The sequence below is a fragment of the Nematolebias whitei genome, chromosome 7 (assembly GCF_014905685.2).
Source record: "Nematolebias whitei isolate Nwh7 chromosome 7, NemWhi1, whole genome shotgun sequence".
NCBI classification, from domain to species: Eukaryota; Metazoa; Chordata; class Actinopteri; order Cyprinodontiformes; family Rivulidae; genus Nematolebias; species Nematolebias whitei.
Genome location: NC_056504.1, coordinates 959,505 through 972,868, shown reverse-complemented (window position 1 = coordinate 972,868; position 13,364 = coordinate 959,505). Strand labels below are relative to the sequence as shown.

Here is a 13,364-nt window from a genome sequence, read left to right as displayed (position 1 = left end):
TATATATATATATATATATATATATATATATATATATATATATGTATATATATATACATATATAAATACTAGGTATTAAAAGCCTGCCTGAATAAAAAGGTTTTAAGATTAGATTTAAAATGCTCCATGTCAATGATGGTGCGCAAGTCCTGAGGTAGTTGGTTCCAGAGTCTGGGTGCGACAACCGAAAAGGCCCGGTCACCCCATCGTTTGTAGTTGGTCCTGGTTTCATTAATGTTGTTCTAGATGCTGATGGCTGTGGGCAGGAAGGATCTTGTGTAGCGTCTGTCCTACAACGGATCTGAAGAAGCCTCTGACTGAAGACACTCTGTTGTTGTATGACAGTATGATGAAGAGGATACTGAGGGTTGTCTATAATGTTCTTCATTTTATGAAGAATCCTTCTTTGAACAATCATCTCCAAAGGTTCTAGAGGAGTCCCCAGAACTGAGCCAGCCTTCTTTATGAGCTTGTTGATCTTTTTTAAGTCACTTGCTCTGGTGCTGCTCCCCCAGCAGATGATGGCAGAAGAGACAGCGCTCTCTACAACAGACTTATAGAAGATATGCAGCAATTTTCTGCAAACATTGAAGGACTTCAGCTTCCTCAAGAAGTACAGTCTGCTCTGTCTCTTCTTGTAGACGCTTCACTGTTGCATTTCCAGTCCAGTCTGTTGTCCAGGTGAACCCCGAGGTATTTATACTTCTCCACCACCTCCACTTCTTCCCCCATGATGGAAATAGGGTTGGACCTGTTCCTGATTCTCCTGAATTCTACAATCATCTCCTTTGTTTTGTTCACATAGAACAAATCACACTATGATTGACTAACTTTTGATCTGTGATTTGTGTTCTATTTGTGCTCAAATAGAACACAGATCAAAAGTTTAAACTGAGAGAATGTATCATTTTAAGGGAAAAATCTGTTGTTTCCAAATTTTATGGCGTCACAAATCCCAAAAAAGTTGGGACAAGTCCATTTTTCCCACTGTGTGACATCCCCCCTTCTTCTTACAACACTCAACAGACGTCTGGGGAGATAGGAATGCTCTCCCATTCATGTCTAATACAGGCCTCTAACTGTTCAATCGTCTTGGGCCTTCTTTGTCACACCTTCCTCTTTATGATGCACCAAATGTTCTCTATAGGTGAAAGATCTGGACTGCAGGCTGGCCATTTCAGTACCCGGATCCTTCTCCTACGTAGCCATGATGTTGTGATTGCTGCAGAATGTGGTCTGGCATTATCGTGTTGAAAAACGCAGGGTCTTCCCTGAAAGAGATGACGTCTAGATGGGAGCATATGTTGTTCTAGAACCTGAACATAGTTCTCTGCATTAATGGTGCCTTTCCAGACATGCAAGCTGCCCATGCCACAAGCGCTCATGCAACCCCATACCATCAGTGATGCAGGCTTCTGAACGGACCGTTGATAACAACTTGGGCTATCCTTGTCCTCTCTGGTCCGGATGACATGGCGTCCCAGTGTTCCATAAAGAACTTCAAATCGTGACTCATCTGACCACAGAACAGTCTTCCATTTTGCCACACTCCATTTTAAATGACCCCTGGCCCAGTGCAAACGTCTGAGCTTGTGGAGCTTGCTTAGAAATGGCTTCCTCTTTGCACTGTAGAGTTTCAGCTGGCAACGGCAGATGGCACAGTGGATTGTGTTCACTGACAATGCTTTCTGGAAGTATTCTTGAACCCATTCTGTTATTTCCTTGACAGTGACATTCCTGTTTGAGGTGCAGTGACGTTTAAGGGCCCGGAGATCACGAGCATCCAGTAGAGTTTTACGGCCTTGACCCTTACGCACAGCGATTGTTCCAGATTCTCTGAATCTTTTGATGATGTTATACACGGTTGATGATGATAACTTAAAAGTCTTTGCTATTTTATGCTGGGTAACACCATTCTGGTATTGCTGCACTATCTTTCTGCGCAACAATGGTGGAATTGGTGATCCTCTTACCATCTTGGCTTCTGAGAGACACTGGCACTCTGAGAAGCTCTTTTTATACCCAATCATGTTGTCAATTGACCTAATTAGTGTTAATTGGTCTTCCAGCTGTTCGTTATGTAGTGAACTAGACATCCGACCTCAACCTGTCTCTGAAGACCTTCAGGGGACAAGAACTGTTATTTCATTGATTTGAATCCAGAAATACAAATTATCTCATCAAGAGACTATTTAATTGTATCCTGAATTAATCAATTGAAAGAACACTCTTCTTTTACATTATCATTACTATTTTAAAATATCTTGATAATAAAAAAGCGTGTTTAGTTCATACCATTTCTAAATGTTGAAGTGAACCACTCATTTAAATCAACTGTGAAACAGTATTAATGATTTTTAAACCTCATTAGATTTTGATCATACAGTTAAATGCCTATTTACGACGTAAGTGTGCATTTAGTCTTCTGTCTGAATGAGTAGTGGTGGATGTCGGTCGAAAGTCAGGGACGAGTTATTAGAACGAAGTGTCTTGTTTTTAAAACTAGCAGACAGTAAATAACTTCAACTGGCACCTGCTTTGTCTCACCTTGTCATAATATTTCTCTGTCTGTACTAACCATTTTTAAAAACATTCCCGCTGTCTCTTGACTTCTAGTGACTCTCTGACATCACTAGAACCACACCCCTGCTGGTTGTTTCAACCAATCAGGAAGTACCACGTAACAAGAAGTGAAGACCCCTTTAAAAAGGAACACTTCTTGGAACTAGTCAGTCCTGGAACTCAGTCAGAGTCTTAAGTCTTTGTCTTCATGAGTCTTAGTCTCTTCTAAGTCTTGCTGGAACTTTCGGTCAGAGATGAGACTCACTTAAGCAGCGGATGGATGGGACCATGTGCAAAGGGTCCCTCCATTTCAGCGGAGTCACAGCTCACATCGCTGTGCACTCAACCCGAGCAGTAAATGCTCCACTTCTATGGAAGCTTATTCGATGGAACCGAGTACTTCGGCATTTATTCTGATGACCCAGCTACTTTACCCGGAGACGCTGTAAAGGGAGCGTACTAATGGACTTCTGTTCCGGAGTGGAGGTATCCCCCTCTCAAGTAACAAGTCGTTGACGTCCTGAGGTGTACCGGAAAGCTGAGCTGGATGTCGGAGGAAGGGTGCAATGTTCTGGTTCCACAAATAACTTTCATCCTTAAATCTAAACTTACTCCTTAAATCTATTTCTCCTCTCTTATACTTTCTATTCGCCAGTAAATCAAACCAGATGCCTCCAGAGGTGAATCAGTCTCAATCAGTAATGTTCTGTTGTCTTGTTAGTAAATCGTGCCAAGTTTATTAATCAGAAACAGATCAGCAAATCAATGTGTACATGTTTTGATGTTAAATTTTGATTCTGTTAAATAAATGACCGCATTTATTCTGATGGGTCAAAGATAAAATGGCATCTCATGTCACTGATTTAAACAATCCACTCACAGTTATCTCGGTCACATGGCAGAAATTTAACTCGAAAAAGAAAATAATCTGTTGTAATTAAACAATTAATATTCTTTGTGCTTGAACTAGCTTTAAGAATAATTAATAAGTAGTGTGTCCACAGCAAAGCTGTCCTGACATACTACAGTTATATGAACAATTTCCTTTTTCCAGCCACTTATTGCTACTTGTCCCAACTTTTTTGGGATTTGTTGATACCGTGACATTTTGAATCAACATATTTTTCCTTTAAAATGTTACATTTACTCAGATTAAACTTTTGATCTGTCATCTTTGTTATATTACGAATAAAATATTGACATTTGCCATCTCCACATCATTGCATTCAGTTTTTATTCACAATTTGTTTAGTGTCCTAACTTTTGGTTTGAGAGAGGAGTAAAGGAGGCCATCTTTGTGAAAAGAAACCGTCCATCGTTAAACAGGGGCGGAGCCTCCGGGTTCAACTGTCCCCCTCTTACAATGCTGTGATTGCTAGTATCACTCAGCCCTCTGTGAACAGTAAACAGCCATCAGTGTACTAATGATCCATTGTTAGGCTGATGGTCCTTCTTGAGCATGTGATCAGCTGGTTTTGGTTGTCAGCAGCAAACTGGTTGATCCACTCTGAGAAGGTGCTATTTAAGAGACTGAGCTGAATACAGCACCTCAGACTGAAGAAGTCTTTCGGATGAAAGACGAAACGTTTGTGCAATTTTATTTTATTTTTTAATGTCCAGAGGAACAGATTTAACTTTTATAGATTTTTCTACCTGGATTATTGAGCATGCATCAGGATATTTGCAAAAGAAATGACAAGAAACAGCTAAAACTAGAATTTTTTGTTGTTTGTATAACAACAAATAAAATTCAGTTTTATGTTAGTTTTGGTCATGGCTTTAAAGAGCTGCTGCAGAGGGACCAAAGAGCCGCATGTGGCTCCAGAGCCGCAGATTGCAGACCCCTGTGCTATATAAATAAAGTTTATTTACCTGCTTACCTCTGCATACCTACAACATTTTACCACTCTTGATTAGTTTTGTACCCACCTTGGAAGCCAATGAGATGTTTAGGATTTAACCTATTGGAATACACGTTTGGAATTAAGATATGGATATGAATATTATTTATCAGTGTGGTAGACCAGGTCTTTCAAAGCTGTAGCCACTAATGTTTTTGATCATAAAGAAACCTCCTGCGTAGGTGTCAGTATACATCTGTAGTGCTCTAGAAACACAAAAACTAAATTGAAAAATGTTGGAGGTGTAGTTGAGACACCTGCAATTACTTTTTATACTTATTTGAACCAGTTGGACATGACTGTCGACGAGGAAGAGGGCCGGCTCCAGAGGAGGGGGCATGCCAAAGACACCATCTTAGCACCAACATAACTGGTTTGTTCCACTTTGGAGTAAGCTGTTTGGATGAAGAATCGGTTTTGTGTTGTGTGTTTCCTTGACTGAGGAAGCCTTCTGGATGGAAGGCGAAATGTTTCAGGCAAAAAAAAAAAAAAAGAAACTGTCCAGATGACCTGACTGAAAATTGTTGGTTTGAACATACATGTTCAAAATGTAAGCGACAAGACTACAAAACTCTGTGGCACATGAGGAAATAAGTATGCCCAGCAAACCTTTTAGGATATTTTAGGAAGATTTTAGTTTAAACAATCTAAACCTATTCTGAAGGAGGTTGAATAGAATTAGTTTGATTAAAAAATGCATGTTTCAGAAAAGATAGCTGTAGCAAAGACGCTCTTATCTGTTGTGCTGTGTTGCTCGATGTATCACAACTGTATCTTGTCCTTTATCTGTATCTTCTTGGCTTTTGGATCCGCTTGCCTTTTGGTATCAACAAGTACAGATTGAACTAAGTCAGAGAAATGTATTTGAGTTTTTGTGTACGGGGCATGAACTAACAGGGAGCTGCTGGTATGCGTTCCACCTGATGACAAGATCACCAGTAAACTGGAACGGCAGAAGAAAATAATAAAACAACTCCATAAAAGGACTTCCAGGAAATGAAGACATCAGTTTGAACTAGTTTAAACAAAGAACTGTAAGAATGTGTGACACGTCTCTGGGTGGAGCTTTTGTGTTTAAATACAGAAGGAACGCTCCAGTTAGACACGTCTTGGGTTTTTGTTGTATCTATGTTGCTTTGGGGTAACAGCATCTCCTTTCAGCTGAAAGCTTTAATAAATGTTGGTAATACTTTTTAACTTGAATCTCTCTGACTGATATTTGTGTCTTTTCTCCATGTATCTCCGAACCAATGAGAGGAACAGGTGAATAGGCTGAAAAGTCTGAGTTGTTGTGTCGATTTTCCTCGACACTGGCTAAAAGCAAATATAGAAAATAAGATGTGATAAACAGCCAGATACAGTAAGACTAACCTGACAGGCATTATAGAGGAGCTGGTGCTCAAACTTCTTTACTCCCAGGATTTGTTGGAACATCTCATACAACTGGTCCTTGCTGAGGATGAGCTCAGAGGCAGCGCTTGCTGTCAGTCTTTGCTGATGCTTCCTTGGGTCTTCTTCACCTCGATAAATTGTGTCGAATTTAGCCATCCAGGAGCTCAGCACTGTCTCTTTGCTGAGGCCGTCAATCTCGGGCAGACTGCGCACCCGCTTCTCTATGTGCTTCTTAAAAACCTCCCGAGAGTCACTGGCCGAGAAGCCACCACTCTGTACCATCCGAGATACTCTGTCACTTTTCAGGAAGGCCTGTGGTCAGGTTTGGAAATAAGAGATCAGTTCATTTTTAAAGTCAAAGTAAACACATGCTAAACTGAATAAATAGGAAAGTTAACTCTTAAAGGTAGCAGTTTTATTATTACTAATATTATGAGCGGGTTATATCATTCATTCAACCTTTATTTAGACATGTTAATACCATTAAGCCTCAAGGACTCATTTACAAGAGAGACCTGAATATCAATGCTCATATGACTAGATGCAGCAACACACCAAAATGGAAGTTGGCGTGTTGCTTATTTTTCAAATTATCCAACTCATCATGTTAACATATACATATACACTGCCTGGCCAAAAAAAAAAAGTAGCCACCTGGATTTAACTAAACAAATAGGTACAAGCCTCATATTGGATAATTACTGCATGGGCAATTATCTTTCAGCTGGCAACAAGTTATTTAAACCCAACTGGTGCAATGAGTTGCTTCTCATTTCTTAAACAACCATGTGGAAAGACACATCAAGTGGTCGTGGAGAAGATGTCAGTCTGTTTGAGAAGAGTCAAATCATTGGCATCAAGCAGAGAAAACATCTAAGGAGATTGCAGAAACTACTAAAATTTGGTTAAGAACTGTCCAACGCATTATTAAAAACTAGAAGGATAGTGGGGACCTATCGTCTTCAAGGAAGAAATGTGGCCCGAAAAAAGTCCTGAATTCTAGAATGTTCTAGAATTGCGCCACTCAAGGTGGCTGCATGTTGGAGCAGCTCTGTTACTTTCATTCTGAGATATTACTTTTGAAAACTTTAATTCCTCTTTTTTCTGGATATAAATCACTTTTTTTGGATGACTATTTTCTCTGGTGTCGGATGCTGTGCAGCTGGAAGGATTTTTACAGAAATATCTTTGCTTTTGGACATTTGTCATGATGCGTAACCATAACAACAAGGTTGTTTTTTTACAACCGGGAGCAGCTGATTAACATCTCCAAAGCTGAAATAATATCTCAACTACAGTCCCAAATCCCAAATGAGTTGAAAAGGAGGCATTGTAGATGCAGAGCAGAAGCAAAGAAGAGAGAACGAGAGAAGAATGAATTTCAAACCATCTCTTCCATCGATCATGATGGGCAATGTGAGATCGCTGGGAAACAAGTTGGATGAACTTCAGGCCCTAACAAGGACCCATCCAGAGTATCGGGAATGCAGTGTTATGTGTTTCACTGAGACATGGCTGCAGGATCATATCCCCGACTCCAGCGTTTCCTTGCCAGGTTTTCTGACCATACGAGCAGGTAGAGATTTAAAGAGGGGTGGCAAAAGGAAAGGAGGTGGGTTGGCAGTACTTGTGAACAACAGATGGTGTAATCCTGGACATGTTACTGTGAAGTGTCGTCTCTGCAGTCCAGATATTGAACCATCAGCACTAAGTTGTTGTCCATATTATTTGCCAAGAGAGTTCACCAGTGTTTTTTTGGTTACTGTTCACATTCCACCCAATGCTGTTGCCGAGAATGAGTGTGATGTCATCTGCTCCGAGGTTGCTAAGCTACAGACACAACACCCTAGTCCGTTTATTGCAAAAACTGGGGATTTTAATCATATCTCACTTTCTGCTACACTTCTGACATTCCAACTGTTTGTCAACTGCTCTACCAGAGAAAACAAAACGCTGGACTTGTTTTATGCAAATGTCAAGGATTCATACATCGCTAAAGCAAGACGCTAAAGTGTAGTGAACCTGATCGGACCTCAAATCTTGATCAGATGGACAGAGACTGTTATTTCATTGATCTGCATCCAGAAATACAGTTTGAGCCATCTGGGGACTTTCTTTCTTGAATTAATCAAGTAGAAAAGACAATTCTCTATGATCATTACTATTTTACAAATGCTTGATAATCAAATTGTGTTAGTCACTCAATGCTTACAGGTTGAAGAGAACTACTCATTTTTATTTTACATAAACAGTAAGTAATGATTTTTATTCCTCATTCAAAGAAGAAATCAGGTTAATATGCATTTCTTGATTTTCTGTCTTCAATGAGCCAGGTTGTAAGTATGTTAAAGGTCGGTTCTCGGTCAACTAAAATGTTTACTGAGAAGAAATGTCATGTTTAAACTTTTTCAGAAGATAATAAGAGGGAGACTCCACGAAGTCTGGTTTTCTGCAATAATCTTTCTGTCTGTTGTTGAACAATCTCATTCTCTGACCTCGAATTTGATAACATCTTACATCACAAACCACACCTCTATTCTGTTCAATCCACGAATCAGAAAGCTCTAAATTGACCCGGAAGTCAACTCAATTAAAATGTGGCAACTTCCCAGTTGCTGCAGTTGCTGCGCTCAGGAATGAGTTCAACAAGAGAGTGCACAGAGTCTGAAGTCTGAAGCCAGACGCTGAAGATTAATGGAGCTAAAAAGAGTCTGATGCTGCAGAGCTCTGAGAGTTCCACACAGAGTGCTGAAGAGTGATGGAGTTAGAGTTCTTGGATGCAAACGCGTTCAGGATGATCCAGAGACGTTTTGGGATTATAACTTCTGTTTGAACAACCTCGTACGACTCTCGAAGGATTTCAGCTGCTCTCAACGGAGACGCTGAAAGAGTCTGAAGGATTCTATACCGAGCTGATTTATCGTCAACCAGGTAACGATCTACTTCGACCAAGTGTACCGTCGCAAGCTGAGATCTGAAGGAGCGTGCACGTTTCTGGTCAAACAGATTAATTCCCTCACAAATCTCTCTGTAAGATAAATCTCCATTTCCATCTTAAACTCTGCTTTCTCTTAAAATCAGTACAGATATTTTAGAAATATCTGAAGCAAAGTCCTCGATCACCGCCGTGTGATTGAAGTCCATTATTTGTGAAACTTGTCTGTTATTATTTTCATATTTTGCCAAATTAATGTAAATGTTTGATGTTAAACTTTGATTCTGAAAATAAATGACCGCATTCATTTGATGGGTCAAAGATAAATAACGTCTCTCGTTACATTTCTGTTAAAATTCAATGCACGACATTTACACAGTCAGAAAGATGAGGAACTCGTGAAAAAGTATGAATATATATCCCTATATGACATACTACACTCTCTTGACAAATCAGATCACAATCTCATGTATCTGTACTCAAAATATAAACCCCTTGATCAGAGGCAACCTGCAATAAAGAGAACAGTGAGAAAATGGTCAACAGAAGCTGAAGACGCCCTGCGGGGTTGTTTTGAGGCTACAGACTGGGATGCACTGTGCCAGCCACATGGAGAGGACATCAATGCCATGACTGAGTGTGTGACCGACTACATAAACTTCTGTGTAAACAACACCATCCCCACCAGAACAGTGAGATGCTTCCCCAATAACAAACACTGGATCACCACTGACCTGACGGAACTGCTAAACCAGAATAAAATCAGAATCAGAATCAGAATAAACTTTATTGGCATTGCACCGAGATACAACGCGAATATGTACGTACAGTTGTCCGAAGATGGGCGGAGTGCACGAAGCTGAGGCTAAAATAATTAGCGCGGTCTTCTTATTTTTATTCAGAATAATATTTTGCTTAGATAAAAAAAGGAAAGAAAACATGAGGAGAGACGGTATAAAAAAAAGATCTCTCACTCCGTGTCCTAGACAGGGCACAATTTGAGGCATCAAAAAAACCTACCACAGCAAAGCAACATAAACAGACGTTATACATGTACATATAGGCCGTGAAGATATTGAATTTTTAAGGGAAAGACGTAGCATAGTCCAGAGCCCCCCCTCAGCCATTGTCCAGATAAGAGGTGACGTTCATCTTCAGCTCAGTTCAGGTTTTGTTACATGTCCACGGCCTTGGGGAAGGGAGGGGTGAGGAAACAGTCAAAGCATCTTTGTTGTTTTCCAAACATTCCAGGAGGAGTTGAGATAAGTCCGGCATCTAGGCCACAGTTTGGGTCAGACAGAACTCTTAATTGTTGTTTCTGCCTTTAAAGTCTCGCTGGTACATATTCTCTGATGGAAACTCCAAAACAGCCGAACTGATCCTTTACTCCAACAGTCGAGCTCACAGCTTCTCCAGATTATTCCACCATTCATGAGTGCTGCCAGGGAGAACACAGTCCTGATAACAGCTGCTCCAATTCCCTGTCACAGCTCCACATTCAGTCCGAGCACTGTCGAGCTTCAACACCTCCACACGAATTTGTAGACAACCAGATTCCACCAACCCAAACAGTAGAATCTAGTTGTCATCATGAATCCAATTTGTCCTATAGAGTTCAGAGGGTCCTCCTTACCCTGACTCCTGTCGGGAGAAGTTGATCGATTTTGTTGAGAGACCAGCTGATCCTTCCAATTAAGAGGTATGCAGGAAATAAAAAAGAGGCTTTTTAAGGGTTCACAGGACAAAAGAGCACAGCAGGGAAGCGGGTGGTGGGGGGGCAGAGAGGGAAAACACGTCTGGTTTCACCGTAGAATAGCAAGAAAAAAAAAAGCCTTCAGGGATGGAGACAGGGAATTATTGAGGAGTACACAGAAGTAACTAAAAGTCAAGATAAGAAATAGCAAGGAGGTGTACAAGAAGAAGCTGGACAGCAAGCTCCAACAGAACAATATCAGAGAGGTGTGGTCAGGGATGAAACAGATCACAGGCTTCAAGCAGAAGGAGGATCAGAAGGATGGAAGCCTGGACAGAGCCAATGAACTGAACACGTTCTTCAATAGGTTCAGTTCAGGAACAAGCTCAGCAGCCTCTTCTCTTGCCCACAGCCAAACAGATATACCACCATCCTTTGACCCAAGACTGTCCTGTCACATCTCAAATATTTTATCTACCACCTCAGTCATGGACCCTTCTTCTTCTACATGTTGGTATTCAACCAAATCACAAGATGCTGATACCTCCTTTGCCTCCCCCCTATGCATCTCTAGAGGTCAGGTGTGGAAGCAGCTGGAGAGACTTAACCAGAATAAGGCTGCAGGTCCAGATGGTGTCAGTCCCAGAGTCCTGAAGGTCTGTGCAGAGCAGCTCTGTGGGGTTCTGTAGCACCTCTTCAACCTTAGCCTGACCCAGGAGAAGGTTCCAGTGTTGTGGAAAACATCCTGCCTTGTTCCAGTACCAAAGAAAACTCACCCATCAGTCCTCAATGACTATAGACCTGTTGCCCTGACATCCCACATCATGAAGGTCCTAGAGAGGCTTCTGTTGACCCACCTGACTAAACAAGCACATATCAGGACCCACTGCAGTTTGCTTATCAACGTGGACTTGGGAGTTGAAGATGCCATCATACACCTGCTTCAGCAAACTCATTGTCATGTAGAAAAGGCAGACAACACTGTGAGAGTCATGATCTTTGATTTCACTGTGCATTTAACACAATCCAGAATGATCTGCTTTGTCAGAAACTCCAGAAGACTCAGGTGGAGGCCTCAACAATCACCTGGATCAAAGACTACCTAACAAACAGACCATGGTTTGTGAAACTGCAAGGGTTGTGTGTCTAACCAGGTGGTCAGTAGCTCAGGAGCACCACAGGGGACTGCACTCTCACCATTCCTTTTCACTCTGTACACCTCAGATTTCCAATACAAAACAGTCTCCTGTCATCTGCAGAAATATTCAGATGATTCTGCAGTGGTCAAGTGTATCAGAGATGAACAAGAAGCTGAGTACAGGGAACTGGTGGACCTCTTTGTGGCATGGTGTGGAAACAATCATCTTATCTTGAATGTGAACAAAACAAAGGAGATGATTGTAGATTTCAGGAGAATCAGGAACAGATCCAACACTATTTCCATCATGGGAGAAGAAGTGGAGGTGGTGGAGAAGTATAAATATCTTGGGGTTCACCTGGACAACAGACTGGACTGGAGCAGCAACAGTGAAGCATCTGGAAATCAGGTCTCTCTTGTAAATGAGTCCTCGAGGCTCAATGGGATTTACCTGTCTAAATAAAGGTTGAATGAAATCTACAAGAAGGGACAGAGCAGACTGTACTTCTTGAGGAAGCTGAAGTCCTTCAAAGTTTGCAGCAAGATGCTGCATATCTTCTATAAGTCTGTTGTAGAGAGCGCTGTCTCTTCTGCCATTATCTGCTGGGGGAGCAGCACCAGAGCAAGTGACTTCAAAAAGATCAACAAGCTCATAAAGAAGTCTGGCTCAGTTCTGGGGATTCCTCTAGAACCTTTAGAGATGACTGTACAAAGAAGGATTCTTCATAAAATGAAGAACATTATAGACAACCCTCAGCACCCTCTTCATCAGATTGTCATACAACAACAGAGTGTCTTCAGTCAGAGGCTTCTTCAGATCTGTTGTAGGACAGACGCTACAAGAGATCCTTCCTGCCCACAGCCATCAGCAAGAACTAGAACAACTCTTTAATGGACACATTGGTATTTTTTAATATTTGACTCAAGTGCGCCCCCTAGATTTTTCAAACTGTTATATCTCAGTGATATATCATCCGATCTGAACCAGATTTTGGGTTCATCATTAGTAAGCACTTAAGGACACATTGGTATTGTTTTTTTTTTTTACTTTTGACTCAAGTGCGCCTCCTAGATTATTCAAACTGTTATATCTCAGTGATATATCATTCGATCTGCACCAAATTTATGGTGTGTCATTATTGAGCACTTATGGACACATTGGTATTGTATTTTAACTTTAGACTCTAGAGCGCCCCCTACATTATTCTAAACACATTGATGTTGTGGTTTAACATATGACTCAAGTACGCAACCTCTCATGCTGATATGGGCGGAAGTCGATTGCAAAGTTTAGGCATATGCACACCCTGGTGGACGCGCGCGGGAATGGCGCGAGAGCGTTGACGATGGCGACAGGGAGGCGTTGCTGGAGCTCCCGCGGTCGCCGTAAGGCCGGAGCGGCGCTTTGCTGCGAGGGCCTTCAATGCTGCTTGCAACTTTAATTATATTTGTTCTTCTCAATTTGTATGCATCCTCTATGATTGTCTATTGTTGTCTTTGTTGTCTACCGTCACTGGGGACCAATTTAGAAACATAATTTTTGATCAATATATTTGTCAGTCAAACTGACCAACATGTAAATTAATACAGACACTGTTTGCTGGATGCAAAAGTAATTGTGTTAGTTTTAATAAATACACAAAACAAGGTGGACTCAGCATGGATTAATGGAGACACGTCACAGAGCAAACTCTACTCAGCCGGCAGCGACTTGTTGTGGATCGAAGTCGCTACATTTAGTCA

The 13,364-nt window shown here is 41.2% G+C and overlaps 1 protein-coding gene across 1 annotated transcript in view; it reads right to left on the bottom strand.

The window, feature by feature from the left end:
* LOC119412087 (calcium-dependent secretion activator 1-like) overlaps positions 1–13,364 on the bottom strand; it is a 780,001-nt gene that overhangs the window by 760,262 nt on the left and 6,375 nt on the right. The window contains 1 exon segment of the mRNA XM_037679064.1: positions 5,835–6,167. Within this exon segment, the coding sequence (XP_037534992.1) occupies positions 5,835–6,167 (333 nt within the window).